The following is a 14,245-nucleotide window of genomic DNA, read 5'->3' on the forward strand; positions in this document are numbered from 1 at the left end:
TTTTGTTTCATAAGAATATTCGCTCAACACTCACAGAATCCAACATTTCCAAATTGGATTGCCTCAAACGAGGGGATAGGGGCGGGCGAGAGGAAGGGGAAAAATGGTAGGGAGCACATTTGCAACGAAAGCTCCCCCTAAACAATTCACTCGGTATCGTTGTCGTCCGTCCTGCTGCGCTTGGACATGGACTCCCTACTATTTTTGTTAAGATAGCCTTTAGGGGCGGGCACTTTCGTAATCGTCACTTGGGATTTGGGAAGAGTCAATCCATCTTTATTGTCTTCGTCATCAGATAAATCAATGACGTCGACTCGACTCCTTTTTTCGCCCCTTGAGGGACGGCACACATTCTGATCGGATGAGTCGTGACGAGTTGTTTGTGGTATGATGGTGATCTCGTCGTTGATTCTCAAGGCCCCAGTTGTGCTGGTATTGGTCGAGCCCGAAATTCCTTTTTTCGTGTCTACCTTTTCTTTGTCGAGAACTTTCCTAGCTACCACCGAATGGGCTGTATAGACATGGTTCTCAAAGAGTTTGTACATGGTGAATGTGGCTGTGCAGACCGTACACTTGTACGAAAGATGCGCCGGTTTCAAACTGAGGCCATGGTCCTTCACAACGTGGCTAAGCAGTTTCCACTGGTGAACCTACCAATTGAGAAAAGAAAGAAGCAATCGGTATCAATAAAAGCATAACATTGAAATCACAACGCGTTATGGATGCGACAAAATTATAAATACCTTTCCACAGATAGGACAACGGCCACCATCTTGGCCGCGGTTGGCCGCTTCTTGCATAGAAGACGTTACCAACCCGTGGGATCCTAACAAATGTCTCTCAAGTCCTTGGTCGGTAAAAAAACGGCACTGGCATTTTTGACAGTTCAATGGTGGTCGATTGTGAATCATTTTGGGATGAATTTTCACTTTATGAATCCACTGCATATGATGGCGTAACTGTTCCAAATCCTACGGGGGAAAAAGTCTGATATAAAAAAAAGTAAACAAAAAAAACTAACATAACAATTCGCTTACCTTAATAGTACCGTCGCATATTTCACAGACTACTCCCCCCTTTTGGCCGGGAGTTGCCGGTTGTCCAGCTTTCGCCGTCGAAGTATTATTCCCAACTGCAGCAGTTGTGTTGGTGGCCGCAGGAGTGACAGGACTTACGGAAAGAGAGGGTTTGTTTGTTATTGTTGATGTGCTCGATCGTGGCAGGGGGGTGATGGAGATACTTGGTTGCTGGTTAGTCTTTGTCTTATTGGCCGTAGGTGTGCTTGAGCTTTGAATTGTCAAACCACTCGTGTTAACTAAGCCGGGCAATAAACTAATAGAATTGGTGTTGGACGCTTTCTTCAGCTTTTCAAGTGCACTAGCACCTGGCGATTGGTTCTTGGAAACAGTTGATGGTAAGACGGACATTGAAGATCCGTGTCCTTGCAACAGTTGGAAAGACTTGGCAATCGCCTATGACGCGTACGGAAAGGATACATCGTGAGGTTAGCGATTAAACTGTCTCTTGTTATAGGTAATGATTTTTGTTTACCTGATAAATCTGATTGTTGGGAACACCATAAGAGGCAGGATTTAAATAAGAAGACGATTGATTTGGGACTTGCTGACGACCGTCTCTAACCTTAGCTTGAGACGCTGATCCCGAAGGTGTTCCTGCAACGCGTGGAGCCGCACCCGATACAACATGCAATTCTGCCGGGAGACGCAAACCAGCCAGTGCTGACTGGGAAGGGCTTCCTGTTTTGCTGCCCTTGCCTTGGACTGCTGGTGGCATATTACCCAAGTAATGATTTTGACCTATGACGAAATTATAAAAGGTTGTTAGCAAAATCGATGGAAAAACACACGGATTGCAGAAACAAGAGCAATCCTTCTTAATGGAATTAGCTACGAATATGGCTTACCGGTCCCTGCTGACGGTAAGACACTGTTGTATCCCAGAGTATTTATCAAGGCCGATTTGGGTAATAATGGGTGGTAAGGCAGACCAAGTCCTTTGGTCGACGCAAGAGAGTAACCATGCAACCCTACTACGTTATTCATACCAGGAGCAAAGGTCCGCATACCTCGAGCTGGCATTCTTGGTATCTTAGCTGGTGGTTCCCAGTCTAGCGGTGGCTCTAGATTGCGGTCAGCAACGAATCGCTTCTGGCAACTCATCATGTGTCGTGTTACTTTGGACTTGACGTTATCTTCGAATGGGCAAAGTGGACATTGGTGCAAAGGTAGATCAGGTCCTGTCCGCGATTTCATCCTATGATCAGTCTCGATGTGCGCTGATACCAAGTGCGACTCCTTAGCTTCGAACGAGCACCAATGACATCCATGGCGGGAGGATGGTCCAGATCCAAGGGCTAACGGAAGGCTCCAATGATGAGCCATCATTAATGACGACTCGCTTTTGAAGTTGCAACGGTCACACGAACGCCAAGGCAACCGGAAAGGGTCATTTTTTGCACGAGTAACGTCAAGCCCTAAAACAAACCAGATTGAAGATATGAATTATGAGTACTGATTAACAAGATAATAATATTTTACCTTTGGTCAAGGCGTTTATGGACAAACTGGGATCGGTGATCTTTGTTCCTTTATGGACTTTTCTCTTCTGAACTCGGAGGAGATCTCCCTGGACGTACTCTTGAACCAACGATAATCCAATATCGAGAAAAAAGCGCCCAATAGGACCGGTAAAGTAGTTGTCTTCTTCTTTGTTCGTATCTGATTTGGTCAATGATTTCTCCATTTCCGACTTCATTGACGACTTATCGAGCGCAGATCCTCCCGTTATAGTAGTTGCACTAGTGGATTTGACATCATCTGTTTCTTTCTTTCCTGAGTCATTCGAATCTTCTTCGCTTAAAACTATAACGTCTTCTTTCTTTTCCGACGTAGGAAACGGATCCATCGATTGAACTGTTTTTTTCAAATTCTGAGAGGCTGATTTCTCAATCAGGTACGGAACGACAAACGACGGCGCTTCGACAATGAAAGAGTCATCTGCTAAACCTACAGTAAAAAAAAAGGTCTATGTAAGATCAACTCTAGAAACAAACACACACAAAAGGAAGAGAAAAAAAAAAAAAAGAAAAAAAAGAAATTGGTTGTACCAAGTGATTCAAATGGATCTGGAAGACTGGTTGAGTTGGAATTCGATGAGGTGATGCTCTTTCGATTTGCACTCGAAGTAGTAGGCGGTAGAGTAGGTTTGGGCATTGATTTGGGGAGAGGAGGTACAGCAGAAACTGTCACAGATGCTGGGACACTGCTGACAGTTGCAGCATTTTTACCCTTTAAAATGGATTGTGTGTCAACAACAACAAATCCAGAATTATTGGAATTGTTTTCTTTAGAACGTGGTACCATGGTCACACTTGTAGCTGAAGAAATGGAAATTTTTGACAAAATTGGAGCTTTGATAAGTTCTGGTGGTGGTCTTGTCACTTTAGTTATTTTGACAGGAGAGAGAGGCTTTGGTGGGGATTTCACTACCACTGTTGCAATAGGTGATTTCCTAATGAGTACTGTTGATGAATTTTTTCCTAGGGGAATCTCCAAAGGGTCTTTCACAGAAGCTGATTGATCTTTTGTGTCATCATCACTGCTGCCGTCTGCTTCAGAATATTTCTTTGGTGCAGCCCTCTGTCTTAGGGACATCCTCCTTTGCACAGGAGGCTTCCCATCTTTACTAATGGCTGACGGGGCTTTACTTTGCCCGTTCACATCAGCCATTGTTTCCTCCATCTTCTCTTTTCGTTTTGGTTCTTCCAATTCAACATTTTCGCTGGGGAGTTCCTTTTTCTGGCCAACTAGGAATTTTTCTCCCGTTTTGGCTTCAATCACAGACAAGGAATCTTCACAAGATGCTCCACTTTTAGATATGCTAGCAACTTCTTCATCCACCAGCGAGGAGCCATCTACCACAACAGTCTGATGTTTTCCATTTTCCTGTGGGGTAGTCACATCACCATTCATTTCCATTTTGATTTCTGCATCCTCTGTAGAATCCTGGATTTTTTTCAAATCCTCTGGGTCAGAATTCATAGTGGATGCCTATAAAAAGTACAGGTTAGACCACCAAGTTCAAATGACAACAACCAAGCAGGTTTTGAATGAACAACCAAACATCAACAAACATTTGCAACTCATGAAAACAGACGCGATATTTAAAATAATTTACTTCTGGCCTCAAGTATAATCCAAATACCAAATCTATTACGACGAAGCAATAAAACCATACATTTATTCGTATAAGCCTAACAACGAAACCATTCCCGCCACGATTGTCAAACAGCAGAGGGCTAGATGTAGGTTACGAAAGGTTGGTAATTAACTTCTCACCGTTTAAAATGAAAATCAATTACGGGATATGCTCAACTTTCCCATGGAGGACTGCAAAAATGTGTTTGCAGATCCACAGTTTTAATCCATGGATATGCCAGCTGAGTGGAGTGGAAATTCGAAGCCTGAAAATGGCGACCACGCTTAAGGTATCTTTTTAGTGTAGAGTGTATGCTTGTAGTTAGGGGAGTACGGGCAACCAATGAGCAATTATAGAATCTCCTCCCTTATGGAATTACGATTCCTGGATCTCAAGTGGCGCTCCATGCGATTATGGAGCGTAACTGCAAAGTTATGCATTTATTTCACGAGTGTTACGTTAGCAGCAATACTAATTCCTAGTTCACATCCAAGCCATAGATGTCCATAGCGTCGCTAGCCCTTTATCCGTTGTGACACATCTCATCTTATCTAGAAGACGGCCAATCGAAACTGATCACGTGACCTTATTCTGTGTTGCTTTTCTTCCGGTTTTCATCATTCACCCCACACCCTAATTTTCCTCCATGCCTCTTCCCCACCTTCTCAACGGTTTAACCCCTCCGACGCCGATTAGTTATACCGGAAAATAGGAGGCTCATTAAGAGTGCCCTCAATCGGGAGTTAACTTCAGCGCTGGAGCCCGTTGCCATCTCATCCGACGAGGTAAACCAGTCTTCAGCAGATCTTGTCACACGGCATGCGTAACTTTGTTACGAACTATCATAAGGACGTACAGAAATGGGCTCAGAAATTCATCAGCACAAAATGCGTCTCGCTTAAAGCACCTCGTAAACGTCATCTTTGCATAAGAAAGGGCAATGGCCTTTCTCAAGCGAGACTCCGCCCCATGCATAGCGCCATGATACGCATTCTCAGCACGGATGCAACTAAGGTATTTTATCGAACTGGTGAATATCTAAGCATGAGCTCTTTTTTTGTATTACTTGAAACATCTGGCATCACCGGCGGTAAGAAGAATGATGAAAGTTAATGTATGACCTACACGTACACCGGATAGGAAAGAATATGTACGCGTGCACCTGCGTGCAACACTAAACAACAATAATACAATTAAACAATTGGCACTTGTGAGGTTTTCCGAAAATTTAATCACGCGACTGTAGTGGATCGGTCGGCGGAGGAGGCGGAGGGGATTGATGCTGCCGTCCAGCCGAACCACGATTATGATGAGTAATGTAACCAGCTACTCCAGCTCCGGCTGCAATAGGCAATGCAGAGCCAGATGCTTGTAGGAACAGATCATGGCGTTGGTCTCGATAGGAAGCCCAGCAAGACGACTGATCTAGGAGAGAAGTTACCCGACTGCCATGTAAACGACTGACGGACAAAGCTTTCAAGATGGAAACCACTAGAGCTCGGCCGGAAGAAGACAAGTGTGGATTGACGGAGTCTTCTAGTAATTTTAACAACTGCGGCACCAACTCAACATTAATTGATTGTTGTGCAAACTCTTCGGTTCCCGAGTTTGACGTTATAATCTTTTCTAGAGTCTCCAATGCAATTGTAACATGCTCAGGATGGTGGTGCATGGCAGATGCAATGGGCGCGATGCATTCTAACCTAGAAAACGCTTCGATGCAAGTAGTGCTGCTCGCCATCGGGTTCAACAGCGCCAGCAATCGAGCAGCGACTGTACTAGAACCCGTTGAGGATGACAGAAGACGAAGCAACCGTGGCAAAGGACCTAGGGCCGGAATGTGTTCCGATAAAACAGGCTGACTGTGCAATAGTCCTGAGATGGCTGAGACGATAAGCTTGGTTTTTTCCGTTTCCTATTAAAAAGCATTGAATGAATTATTATCGTTGCTCTAGAGTTAAGCAAATAGTAGGGCATTAAATCAGCCGAGCCTTACTCCTTCTTTTTGCAAGCCTTGGAGTGCGGCTTCTAGCAGTTCGCCAAGTATTTCCTTTGGCTTGCGTAGGATCCAACCGGGGTTCGCCACTAACAATCGGAGATAAATTCCACCGACACAGATTTCGGCATCTAAATTGGGTAGTTCGGATTCATCATGAGGATCAATGCCAGCCCATTCGGCCTTTGGATTCTGACTTATTACAGTCAACTGCCGTTTGACGATGTGTCGAAGAACCTTTTAATATGGGTTGAGTGTTAAATCGGGAGATCCGTGAAACACGAATAACGATTTACACAATACTTACAGCTGATAGTCGGAGTCGCATATCCTCTGTCCAAATAAGCTCCGGATTCTCTGAACATGATTCAAAGAGTTGGACGGCTGTGGACGGCGTGTCTCGCATGGCATCAGCAAACAGCACTGGAAGAAATTTGGCCATTTGGATACGTACTTTCCCTCCTACAAGCCTATCGGCTGTCATCCGGGCTAAAAGCTCAGCAGATCTGATTCTCAATTCCATGTCTGTTTCGTTGCAAAAGACGTCTAATACAAATACAACGCCTATAAAGATTTTAAATAAAGTAAAAATCATTAATTATAAATATTTCAAATACGTGAACTGATTACCTCCTTTTGCCAATGCCTCTTTAACAACAGGGGTGTGTGAAAGAAGTGTGTAGATTATATCGAGACATAATCTAACATTATTAGAATTTGATGAACGGAGAACGGAAAGAAGGTAATTGATCAGTTGAGCTGAGCCAACGTCAACAACACAGTCATTTTGTTGGGTAGCTAGGTGAATCACCTGCATCGGATAGTAACTTATGAGCTTCTGATTAGTTTTCTTGCAATAGTAAGTGCATTTATACCTGCAGAGCCAAATATCCGGTGGTAGACGTATTCTCAACAAGTTGGAAAAGACACTGAAAACGTCCAAGGCACTGCAAAGCTACCGCAGGAGTTGCTTTTATCACATTCAATAGCGATTGTAATGCTGAATCGATGGCCTCCAGATCAGTCGCAAGATTCTTTAAACAAAAGAAAGTATGATAAAAATTGACGTATGAGTTTCGAGTGATCGGTAGGTACCTGTTGGGAGTGTTCCGTTAAATAATCTAGTAGGTGAATGACAAAATTCGAAGGATTTTCAAGTTGAAAATCCGGTTGCCGGTTGTATACGCGGGCGAATATGCCACCGATAACTAATTCTTTGGTGTAGGTTTCATGAACATAGGTTGCTCCATACGTTAGGTCGCTTTCGCCCGAGCGGATGTGTGTTCGTTGCTGTTCCAAAAGGAACTCCAGTAGCTGAGAGCGCGTACTATTATCCCAAATTAGGACAGGGTTTTCTGTATTGTTAGTCAAAACTTTGAGGAACTCTTCAGGTGACCAAACGCCCAACCGACCGACCAGGTAAGGTGTCAACAAAGCACTGAGGGCTTCTTGCACTGCGGCATTGGGTGGCGATGCACTGGTACCCTTAAGATAACCACCCAGTCTAGCACAGGCAAACAAAGCCGACTTGGCTAAAGTGTTCGACACCTATTGAAATCCAAATTGACATTAAAAGATTCTGCTTTCACATCTATTAGCACTTTGAATCCTAACCTCTTGTTTGTTGGATGTTTCAGAACGCTGTACTCCGCCCTCGTCCAAAGTAAAGTCGTAATCAAACAGCAGAATTAACAAGTGCCAAAGAGCTCCTGCTTGAAGTAGTTGGAGTTGCAATACAGAGTCTTGTGCCAACGAAGCCACACACTCACAGGCCGCTTGGCATAGCTTGGGTAAATGGCGATGGCTAAGTAAGCGGCAAATTTCCGGCGTTAGCATTTTCAGCTCAGCTAAGCGATCACGACATGCTGGGAAACGGCCTGCCACCGCCAGACATCTAGAAGCATGCATGCAAACCTTGGAATAAAAGAAAAGAGTTATAAAGTGAAGAATAGTTGGCAGCTTGTCAAAGTTTACCTGAACCGCCACATCTTCCAGTTTGGAAGAAGATCCAATCATTGGTATGCATCGGGAAATAGCCTCTAAAAATGATTCTAATCCTCCTTCACGTCGTAACTCTTCTGCATTCAGGGCGGAACATCGCACGGTTTGGTAAGCTAAAGCAACTCCAGCGCCCAAAAGTGAAGTCGTTCTGTGTACAATAATTTGGTGATAGGTTAAGTTAACGTATTCCCGATAAATATCCAGGTAAATATTACTTGCTAAACAGCTGGCTATCTTCTGTTTCGAGTCGTACCGTTTGGAGCAATTGGGGATAGCCTGGGTATTTAAACGGCTCGAGTTCTACGCCATAACGATCGAATACTATAGTTTGTGCCTGTAGAAGTAGTAGGATATTATGCGCATCCGGGCCATCAGTTACGCGCAAATTGCGATTGCAAAGCCACTGGTAAGCAACAGCCACTTTTTCGAACATGACACGTCCTGTTAAAACAAACATATAATGTAAGGTATTGAATAAATTTGGGAGAAAAATAAAAGAACAACCTTCGGGGTTTTTATCAGGATGGTATTGCTGAGCAAGCTTGAAGTAGGCTTTTCGAATAGTTGCATCGTTGAATGGAGTCGCCTTAGGTAGGCCGAGAGTTGCTAAGGCATCATCCTCCGTCATTCCAGAAGGCTTCTTGTCAACTTCTCTTCTCCAGGATTCCAATAATTCTCGCAGCAAATTGACTGGTTCTTTGATTGGCCAATTAGGAAACCGAAGCGTATCACATAAATGACGGAGGTAATAGGAGTGACAGAATAGTTCCGCTTCCAGCTGTGGGTATGCGATAGCAGGAATGGGGCAGTACTGATACAAAGCACGTGGGTTGCTTTGCAGCCGAGGAGTGAAATCCGCCAAATGAGCAGCAATTTTTTCGATAAGAAGACGTCTCATTTCCGATCCCCAGATCACCTCTGGAGTATCGAATTCACCAAGGAAAACTTGAGAAAATTCTTCTGGACCGTACGTATCCAGATAGCGTATCATGGCTTCCGGTAGAAGAGGTGCCAGTACGCTTCGCGAAAGTTGATCACTGCTGTCCTCTAAGCTCAGCGCTTGAGTAGTGTGAGTCATTTTCAAGAACTTGGCGATGGGGAGAACGTTCGAACCTACAAGATGAAATGGTACTTGATTAGGACCAGTTGCAGCGTATTTTAGAATAATGTAAAACTGACCTGTGTACATCATGACGAAAAAGAAGACGCCGCTGTTGAAGAGCCGTGACAGTAGTGGATTATCGCTCATTACGAGTGTCAGAAGCGTTGCAACTTTTTCAACCAAAATAGGGTCAAACGTCAAAAGCAATTGGACCACATGTGGAAGAGAAAGAGCATCGCTTAAGATTCGTTTGACTCTAGGTAGAGGGCGAATCACGGATCCTTCGCTGTCTCGACTAGGAAAGTATTCGCAGATGCGAATCATTAGGTTTAAGATGAGAGCAGCCAAATCACTTTCGTTCAGCAACGCCGAGCCGGTTGCTAAAAGACTCCACTTAAAAATTGCAACGTTTTGCAGCGACTTCCAGCCGTCCAGTCCTTGTGCCCAGCAGCGACTTTTAGCATTTAAGTTACCCTGTAAATGGTATGAACTATTAGTACATTTTCCTTAATAGAATTGGCAGTTAGTAGACCTTTTTAAATAACTCTTTCATTTCAACGAAGCTGAAGGGTCCTAGGCGTTCGCCTGCAGCATTTCCATAATACCATTCTTTTTCTTTCTCTCCTGGATGCTGCATATCGTGCCCCGCTTCAATCACATTGCTCTGGCTGACTAGTACAGCTCGACGAGTATGGAGGTGGGCCAAAGGAAGGAGATCAATGAGAGAGCGCAATCCGTCGGCGTCTAGCATGCCCTTGACGTTAAGTGGTTCGTTGACCAACTGTGATAAAAGGCAGACTAATCGATCACGCTCTTCGTAGTCACTACAACGCTCCAACAGCGTTATCAAGTATCCCGTATCCGGGAAAGGCCCAATAACGTCGCGATGACGGCCATAAACAAGTGCCATGGCTTGTAGGCATGGTAAGCTGGAGGGGAAAAAATACCTTAAAAATCTCAAGTACATCATGTTAAGCGATACAGAACAACGTATAAACAAACCGTAGAGATGGTTTGGGGGCAGTTAGGAAACGACGATAGAGCTCATCGAAGAATTCAACGGGATTTTTTATGTCAATTGCCAAACATCCAGTAGGTTGATTATGCTGAAGTAAGACTCTCAGGTAGTAGTCCCCAACACGAACCTCATCGACCAGTGATGGATAACTGACTTCAAATTCCATATGGTTCCACGCAATCGATTCCACACCTGTCGAAAACAGATTCAAAAAAATTAGAGAAGAACCAGACAATGAAAAATAATAAATTTCTTCGTTTAATCACCTGAGAGTTCTCGATCTTGAATGCACGTGCGTAACTGATTTTCCAATGCTTCCCTTAGTTCTTCTCTTGTTTTAGCATTCCATATCAAATTAGGTAAGGCGTGTTCTTTCCAGAACTGATAGCATAACAGTTCCCAGTTTCCTTCAGCTTTGACACGTTGTCTTCTTCTTCTAAGGACAACAGGACGCTCTTTTGGTTTTTCTTGCCGTCTTGACGCATGATCTCTAGACCGCCAATGCTGTAGAGCACCGTCAACGTGTTTGGCCAACATTTTATGTGCCGTCTTCACATGGCGTTCTACAGCCTTTTGCCATTGCGGATTCTGTTTGCGTCCGTATTCTTCGTTGGCAATCTGTTTCAATAAAAATTATCTTAAAAATACGCTACTTAAAGCACGTTCAAATTTAGACATTTCAAGCAGCACGAAATAGTAATACTTTTAAATTATCTCGGTTAGGAACGCCTTCGCCTAGATCTTCATCAAACGTTTCTGGAACACTGTCGGTCGAATCTAAAAAACTCAGAAGTCCTGCTGGAAGGATTCGTTGAAAAAGTTTTAGCGCTTCTGGGTTATTAGACGTCCATAATGCAACCAGCTTCCGCGACAGCTGTCGATTAAGAAGAAGACGGCCGTCTCCGATAGACCCTAAAGACAAAATAGTTAACGATTAAAAACATATTTCAAAACAAGAAGCACTGCATTATTATGCCAAACCTGCTGGCTTCTTTGTGTAAAATGCCGTTAATAGGTGACGTGGTAAAGCAGCTTCTGAAAGGGCCAAGTGTTGCATCCGCGCAGCCAAGGATTCGTCTCCCTCTTCAACCACAGCTTTCATAAGCAATCCTGCTCCTGAAATAGCAGGAATGTAAAGTAAAAATCAGCTGTTGTTCTATCACAACAGACATGAACAAGCCATCAAACCTTTGACAACTGAAAGTGATGGGTGCTGTAAAAGACGGAATAATTCTTTGCCACGTTTTGCAATCATTGCCAATAACGCATCGAAATGTGCTCCATCGGTTGTTTCGCTGTATGGGGCGCATAGCGCAAACGTCAGGAAGTCTAGAACAGATATGACAACCAATGCCCCAGTTCCACGCAGCACATGCTGCGTCCATCGTTCTAAGATACCTGTGTGTATTCAAAGAAACGTTGAAGATAAGCAAAATAAAATACAGATGATGCAGTAGAGAGTTTTAAATACCTTCCAAAAATTTGGATGATGAAAGCAGAGAACTCTTGTTGAGTTGCTCTTGTCGTAAATCGCTTTCATCATACATGGGCTCCATTAAAGCACAAAGGACGTCAATGGCTGTTTGGGTAACATGATCACGATCACGCTGTAAAGCCTTCACTACTTTAAGGCCCAGTTTTTCGCGAAATCCAACTAAATGAGTAAATGCAGCAAATCCCGATCTCGTAGCCACAAGACGACGCAATGCCAAAAATTCTTCCTCGGTGTTAGCTTTGTCCTGAAAAGCAATAAATTGACATGACACACTTCCGAAGGATTGCTAGCATTATATACCTGAGGGCATGATGAATCTTCTTCGACCAAAACAGAAAGTGCAGCGTGTATGGACTTCTCTTTGTTTTCCGGAAAGAAAATGCCTTCTTGGGTGTTGGCAAAGTGCAGTCCACCATAGTTAACACTGCAATTGAAACGTAGCGTAGCCACTCCATGTGGAATCGAAGATGGAGGTTGGACCAGCCACCGTAAATGCATCGACTCGATCTAAAAATCGCATTGAAAAACAAACAAATTGGAAATATTCAGATAAACGGTATGATTTCATATTTTAGATAATAAAGAAATAAGATCCTTTACTAGCCTCTTCATCTGGTGGTTGGCGTAGAGGAGTAAGCCTGAAAGCTCTATTCATGGGCACGGACCGAACATGCACATCTCGGTTGCCTGATGATCGAACACCATCTAGCAAAGTAGCTAAGAGAGCATCTCGCTCGGTAGCGCGGTAACTTCGCGTTCCGCCACGAAGAAATTCAATGGAAAAGCTTTGTTGATCGTCGGGATTACGAACCATGGCAAAAACATCGCTCAATGGTTTCAGCGTGCACACACTACAAGAAACCGTAATGAAATTTGATTAATGCAATAAAATTCATGTTTAAATTAAGTAGTAGTACCTGTACGTATCTGGATCCCGTTCGAGAAGGCATGTTTCTGACAAACAGAGTAACCTTCGAACGGCATCAGGATGGCGAGAAGTGATTTTATGGACAGGAAATTCAATAAGTGATGTCAAGTGTTCATCCAAACTATAATTCCCAAGCCTTTCTAAAACTGCCTGGTTTAAGCTGTTGAATGCTTTCAGTTGTTTGATTGGAATGGCTACATTGGCAAGGGCAGATTCTTGGATTTTGGCAAGTATATCACTGCGGCCAGGAACTTCAAAAATGTGTAGCCTGCTAAAACCTATTCTACTGAAAACAATTGCTTGTGGACTATCTTCTATTAGTGCAATGCCTTCAATTTCAAAGAAGGGATAGATGGCAAGTTGTTGCTTAGTGGTTGGTTCAAGCTGAAGGACTCCAAATGAATTGACTTCTAATATAACTGGCAACTTGATGCCAGACCAGTGATGCTTGTAGGCATCATACCTCCAACAGTCCTTGCGTTGCTGCTCACTGTTCAATTTGACACGTAGGAATTCAAATAAAAGTTCTGATCGGTGATCACAAGTAAATCTCATGGAATCACGTTTCTTTTTCCTAAGGATGTTAAGAATGAACTCAAATTTTTCGATGGCTTTTATTCCGATGACTTCAGCGTAAGGCCATTGATTAGTTACTTCTAAACTGTTCGGATTGTACGTGGTAATCGCGTGAGTGCCGATTGTAAAGATTCGTTTATACTTTCCTCGCCAGTTTGAAAGTTTTGTCACTAAAAAACTAGATATCTCTTGATTATCTGGAATGACAGTTCCCATCTTTTAAATAACAGGTGAGACTTTGTTCACCGCCCGTTGGGCTGACAAATTATATATCGCCAACGAGGCAAGTTAACGAACAACTCGGATTACTATTTCGATTTGGACACTCCGGTGAATTTGCGATTATTATTTCTTCTGCTGAAAGTCAGACATCTGACACCAGAATAGGCTCCGCCCCTTCTACGCCCCATAATAACAGACAGCGGAAGCCGTTTCTTGACGAACTAAGAACTAAATCAATTGAAACAAACTTTTAGCATGAAAATATTTGGCATAGCATAAATATCGCCTAAATGTAAGTTTTCAAACACTATTAAACAAACTTCGACAAACAGATGAAGTGGCCTCGCGTTTTTGTTTTTAAAAGTTAGACAGGGGGAACAAGGAACACCACGCGACTGACCCCTTTCCTCACGCATAGTTACCAAGTCGAACATTTTAAAAATCCCCACATTATGGAAAATGATGATCATGTTTGGCTCAGGATTCTAAGGGCCAAGACATTCATAATTCTTTTTCTATACAAAAATGGAAATGATTATATATTGACATATTCGGACCACTTCCTACCTCGATTTTGATGGCTACCCGCCAAACCAGCCTTGTGGTATTCTGCGGATTTTGCGTGCAGTGGGACATAAATGTAAAGACATTTTTTTTACAAGGGCTTCAAGTATGACGAGTGGCAAATG

The 14,245-nt window shown here is 43.3% G+C and overlaps 2 protein-coding genes across 3 annotated transcripts; both read right to left on the reverse strand.

The window, feature by feature from the left end:
* Positions 1–97: 97 nt before the first annotated feature.
* LOC130694631 (uncharacterized) lies at positions 98–4,544 on the reverse strand. Its single transcript, XM_057517703.2, has 8 exons — positions 4,359–4,544; positions 3,128–4,070; positions 2,559–3,026; positions 1,925–2,494; positions 1,552–1,817; positions 1,038–1,472; positions 744–971; positions 98–650 (listed from the first exon to the last, which is right to left on the reverse strand). The coding sequence occupies exons 2-8, from the start codon at positions 4,059–4,061 to the stop codon at positions 147–149; spliced, it is 3,405 nt and encodes a 1,134-aa protein (XP_057373686.1). The 5' UTR covers positions 4,062–4,070; positions 4,359–4,544; the 3' UTR covers positions 98–146.
* Positions 4,545–5,253: 709 nt separating this feature from the next.
* LOC130694626 (dnaJ homolog subfamily C member 13-like) lies at positions 5,254–13,723 on the reverse strand. 2 transcript variants are annotated; one of them, XM_057517694.2, is made up of 21 exons: positions 12,748–13,723; positions 12,435–12,681; positions 12,131–12,337; positions 11,807–12,074; positions 11,524–11,733; positions 11,317–11,451; positions 11,039–11,247; positions 10,602–10,953; positions 10,320–10,527; positions 9,850–10,246; positions 9,395–9,791; positions 8,720–9,328; positions 8,431–8,656; positions 8,189–8,363; positions 7,829–8,128; positions 7,310–7,762; positions 7,090–7,248; positions 6,845–7,025; positions 6,522–6,778; positions 6,215–6,451; positions 5,254–6,133 (listed from the first exon to the last, which is right to left on the reverse strand). In XM_057517694.2, the coding sequence occupies exons 1-21, from the start codon at positions 13,548–13,550 to the stop codon at positions 5,447–5,449; spliced, it is 6,717 nt and encodes a 2,238-aa protein (XP_057373677.1). In that variant the 5' UTR covers positions 13,551–13,723; the 3' UTR covers positions 5,254–5,446. The 2 variants fall into 2 exon arrangements, with proteins under 2 accessions (XP_057373677.1, XP_057373678.1); XM_057517695.2 differs by lacking the exon at positions 12,748–13,723 and having other exon boundaries at positions 12,431–12,569.
* Between the last annotated feature and the right edge of the window lie 522 nt (positions 13,724–14,245).

This window comes from Daphnia carinata, chromosome 4 (assembly GCF_022539665.2).
Source record: "Daphnia carinata strain CSIRO-1 chromosome 4, CSIRO_AGI_Dcar_HiC_V3, whole genome shotgun sequence".
NCBI classification, from domain to species: domain Eukaryota; kingdom Metazoa; phylum Arthropoda; class Branchiopoda; order Diplostraca; family Daphniidae; genus Daphnia; species Daphnia carinata.

Coding starts and splice junctions, on each gene's coding strand:
- LOC130694631 (XM_057517703.2), bottom strand. CDS start 4,061: ATGAATTCTGACCCAGAGGATTTGAAAAAAATCCAGGATTCTACAGAG. Junction 1,818..1,924: donor CTTACCGTCAGCAGGGACCG/GTAAGCCATATT, acceptor ATTTCGTCATAG/GTCAAAATCATTACTTGGGT. Junction 651..743: donor GTTGTCCTATCTGTGGAAAG/GTATTTATAATT, acceptor CTCAATTGGTAG/GTTCACCAGTGGAAACTGCT.
- LOC130694626 (XM_057517694.2), bottom strand. CDS start 13,550: ATGGGAACTGTCATTCCAGATAATCAAGAGATATCTAGTTTTTTAGTG. Junction 10,528..10,601: donor TCAAGATCGAGAACTCTCAG/GTGATTAAACGA, acceptor TGTTTTCGACAG/GTGTGGAATCGATTGCGTGG. Junction 9,329..9,394: donor TTTCGTCATGATGTACACAG/GTCAGTTTTACA, acceptor TTCATCTTGTAG/GTTCGAACGTTCTCCCCATC.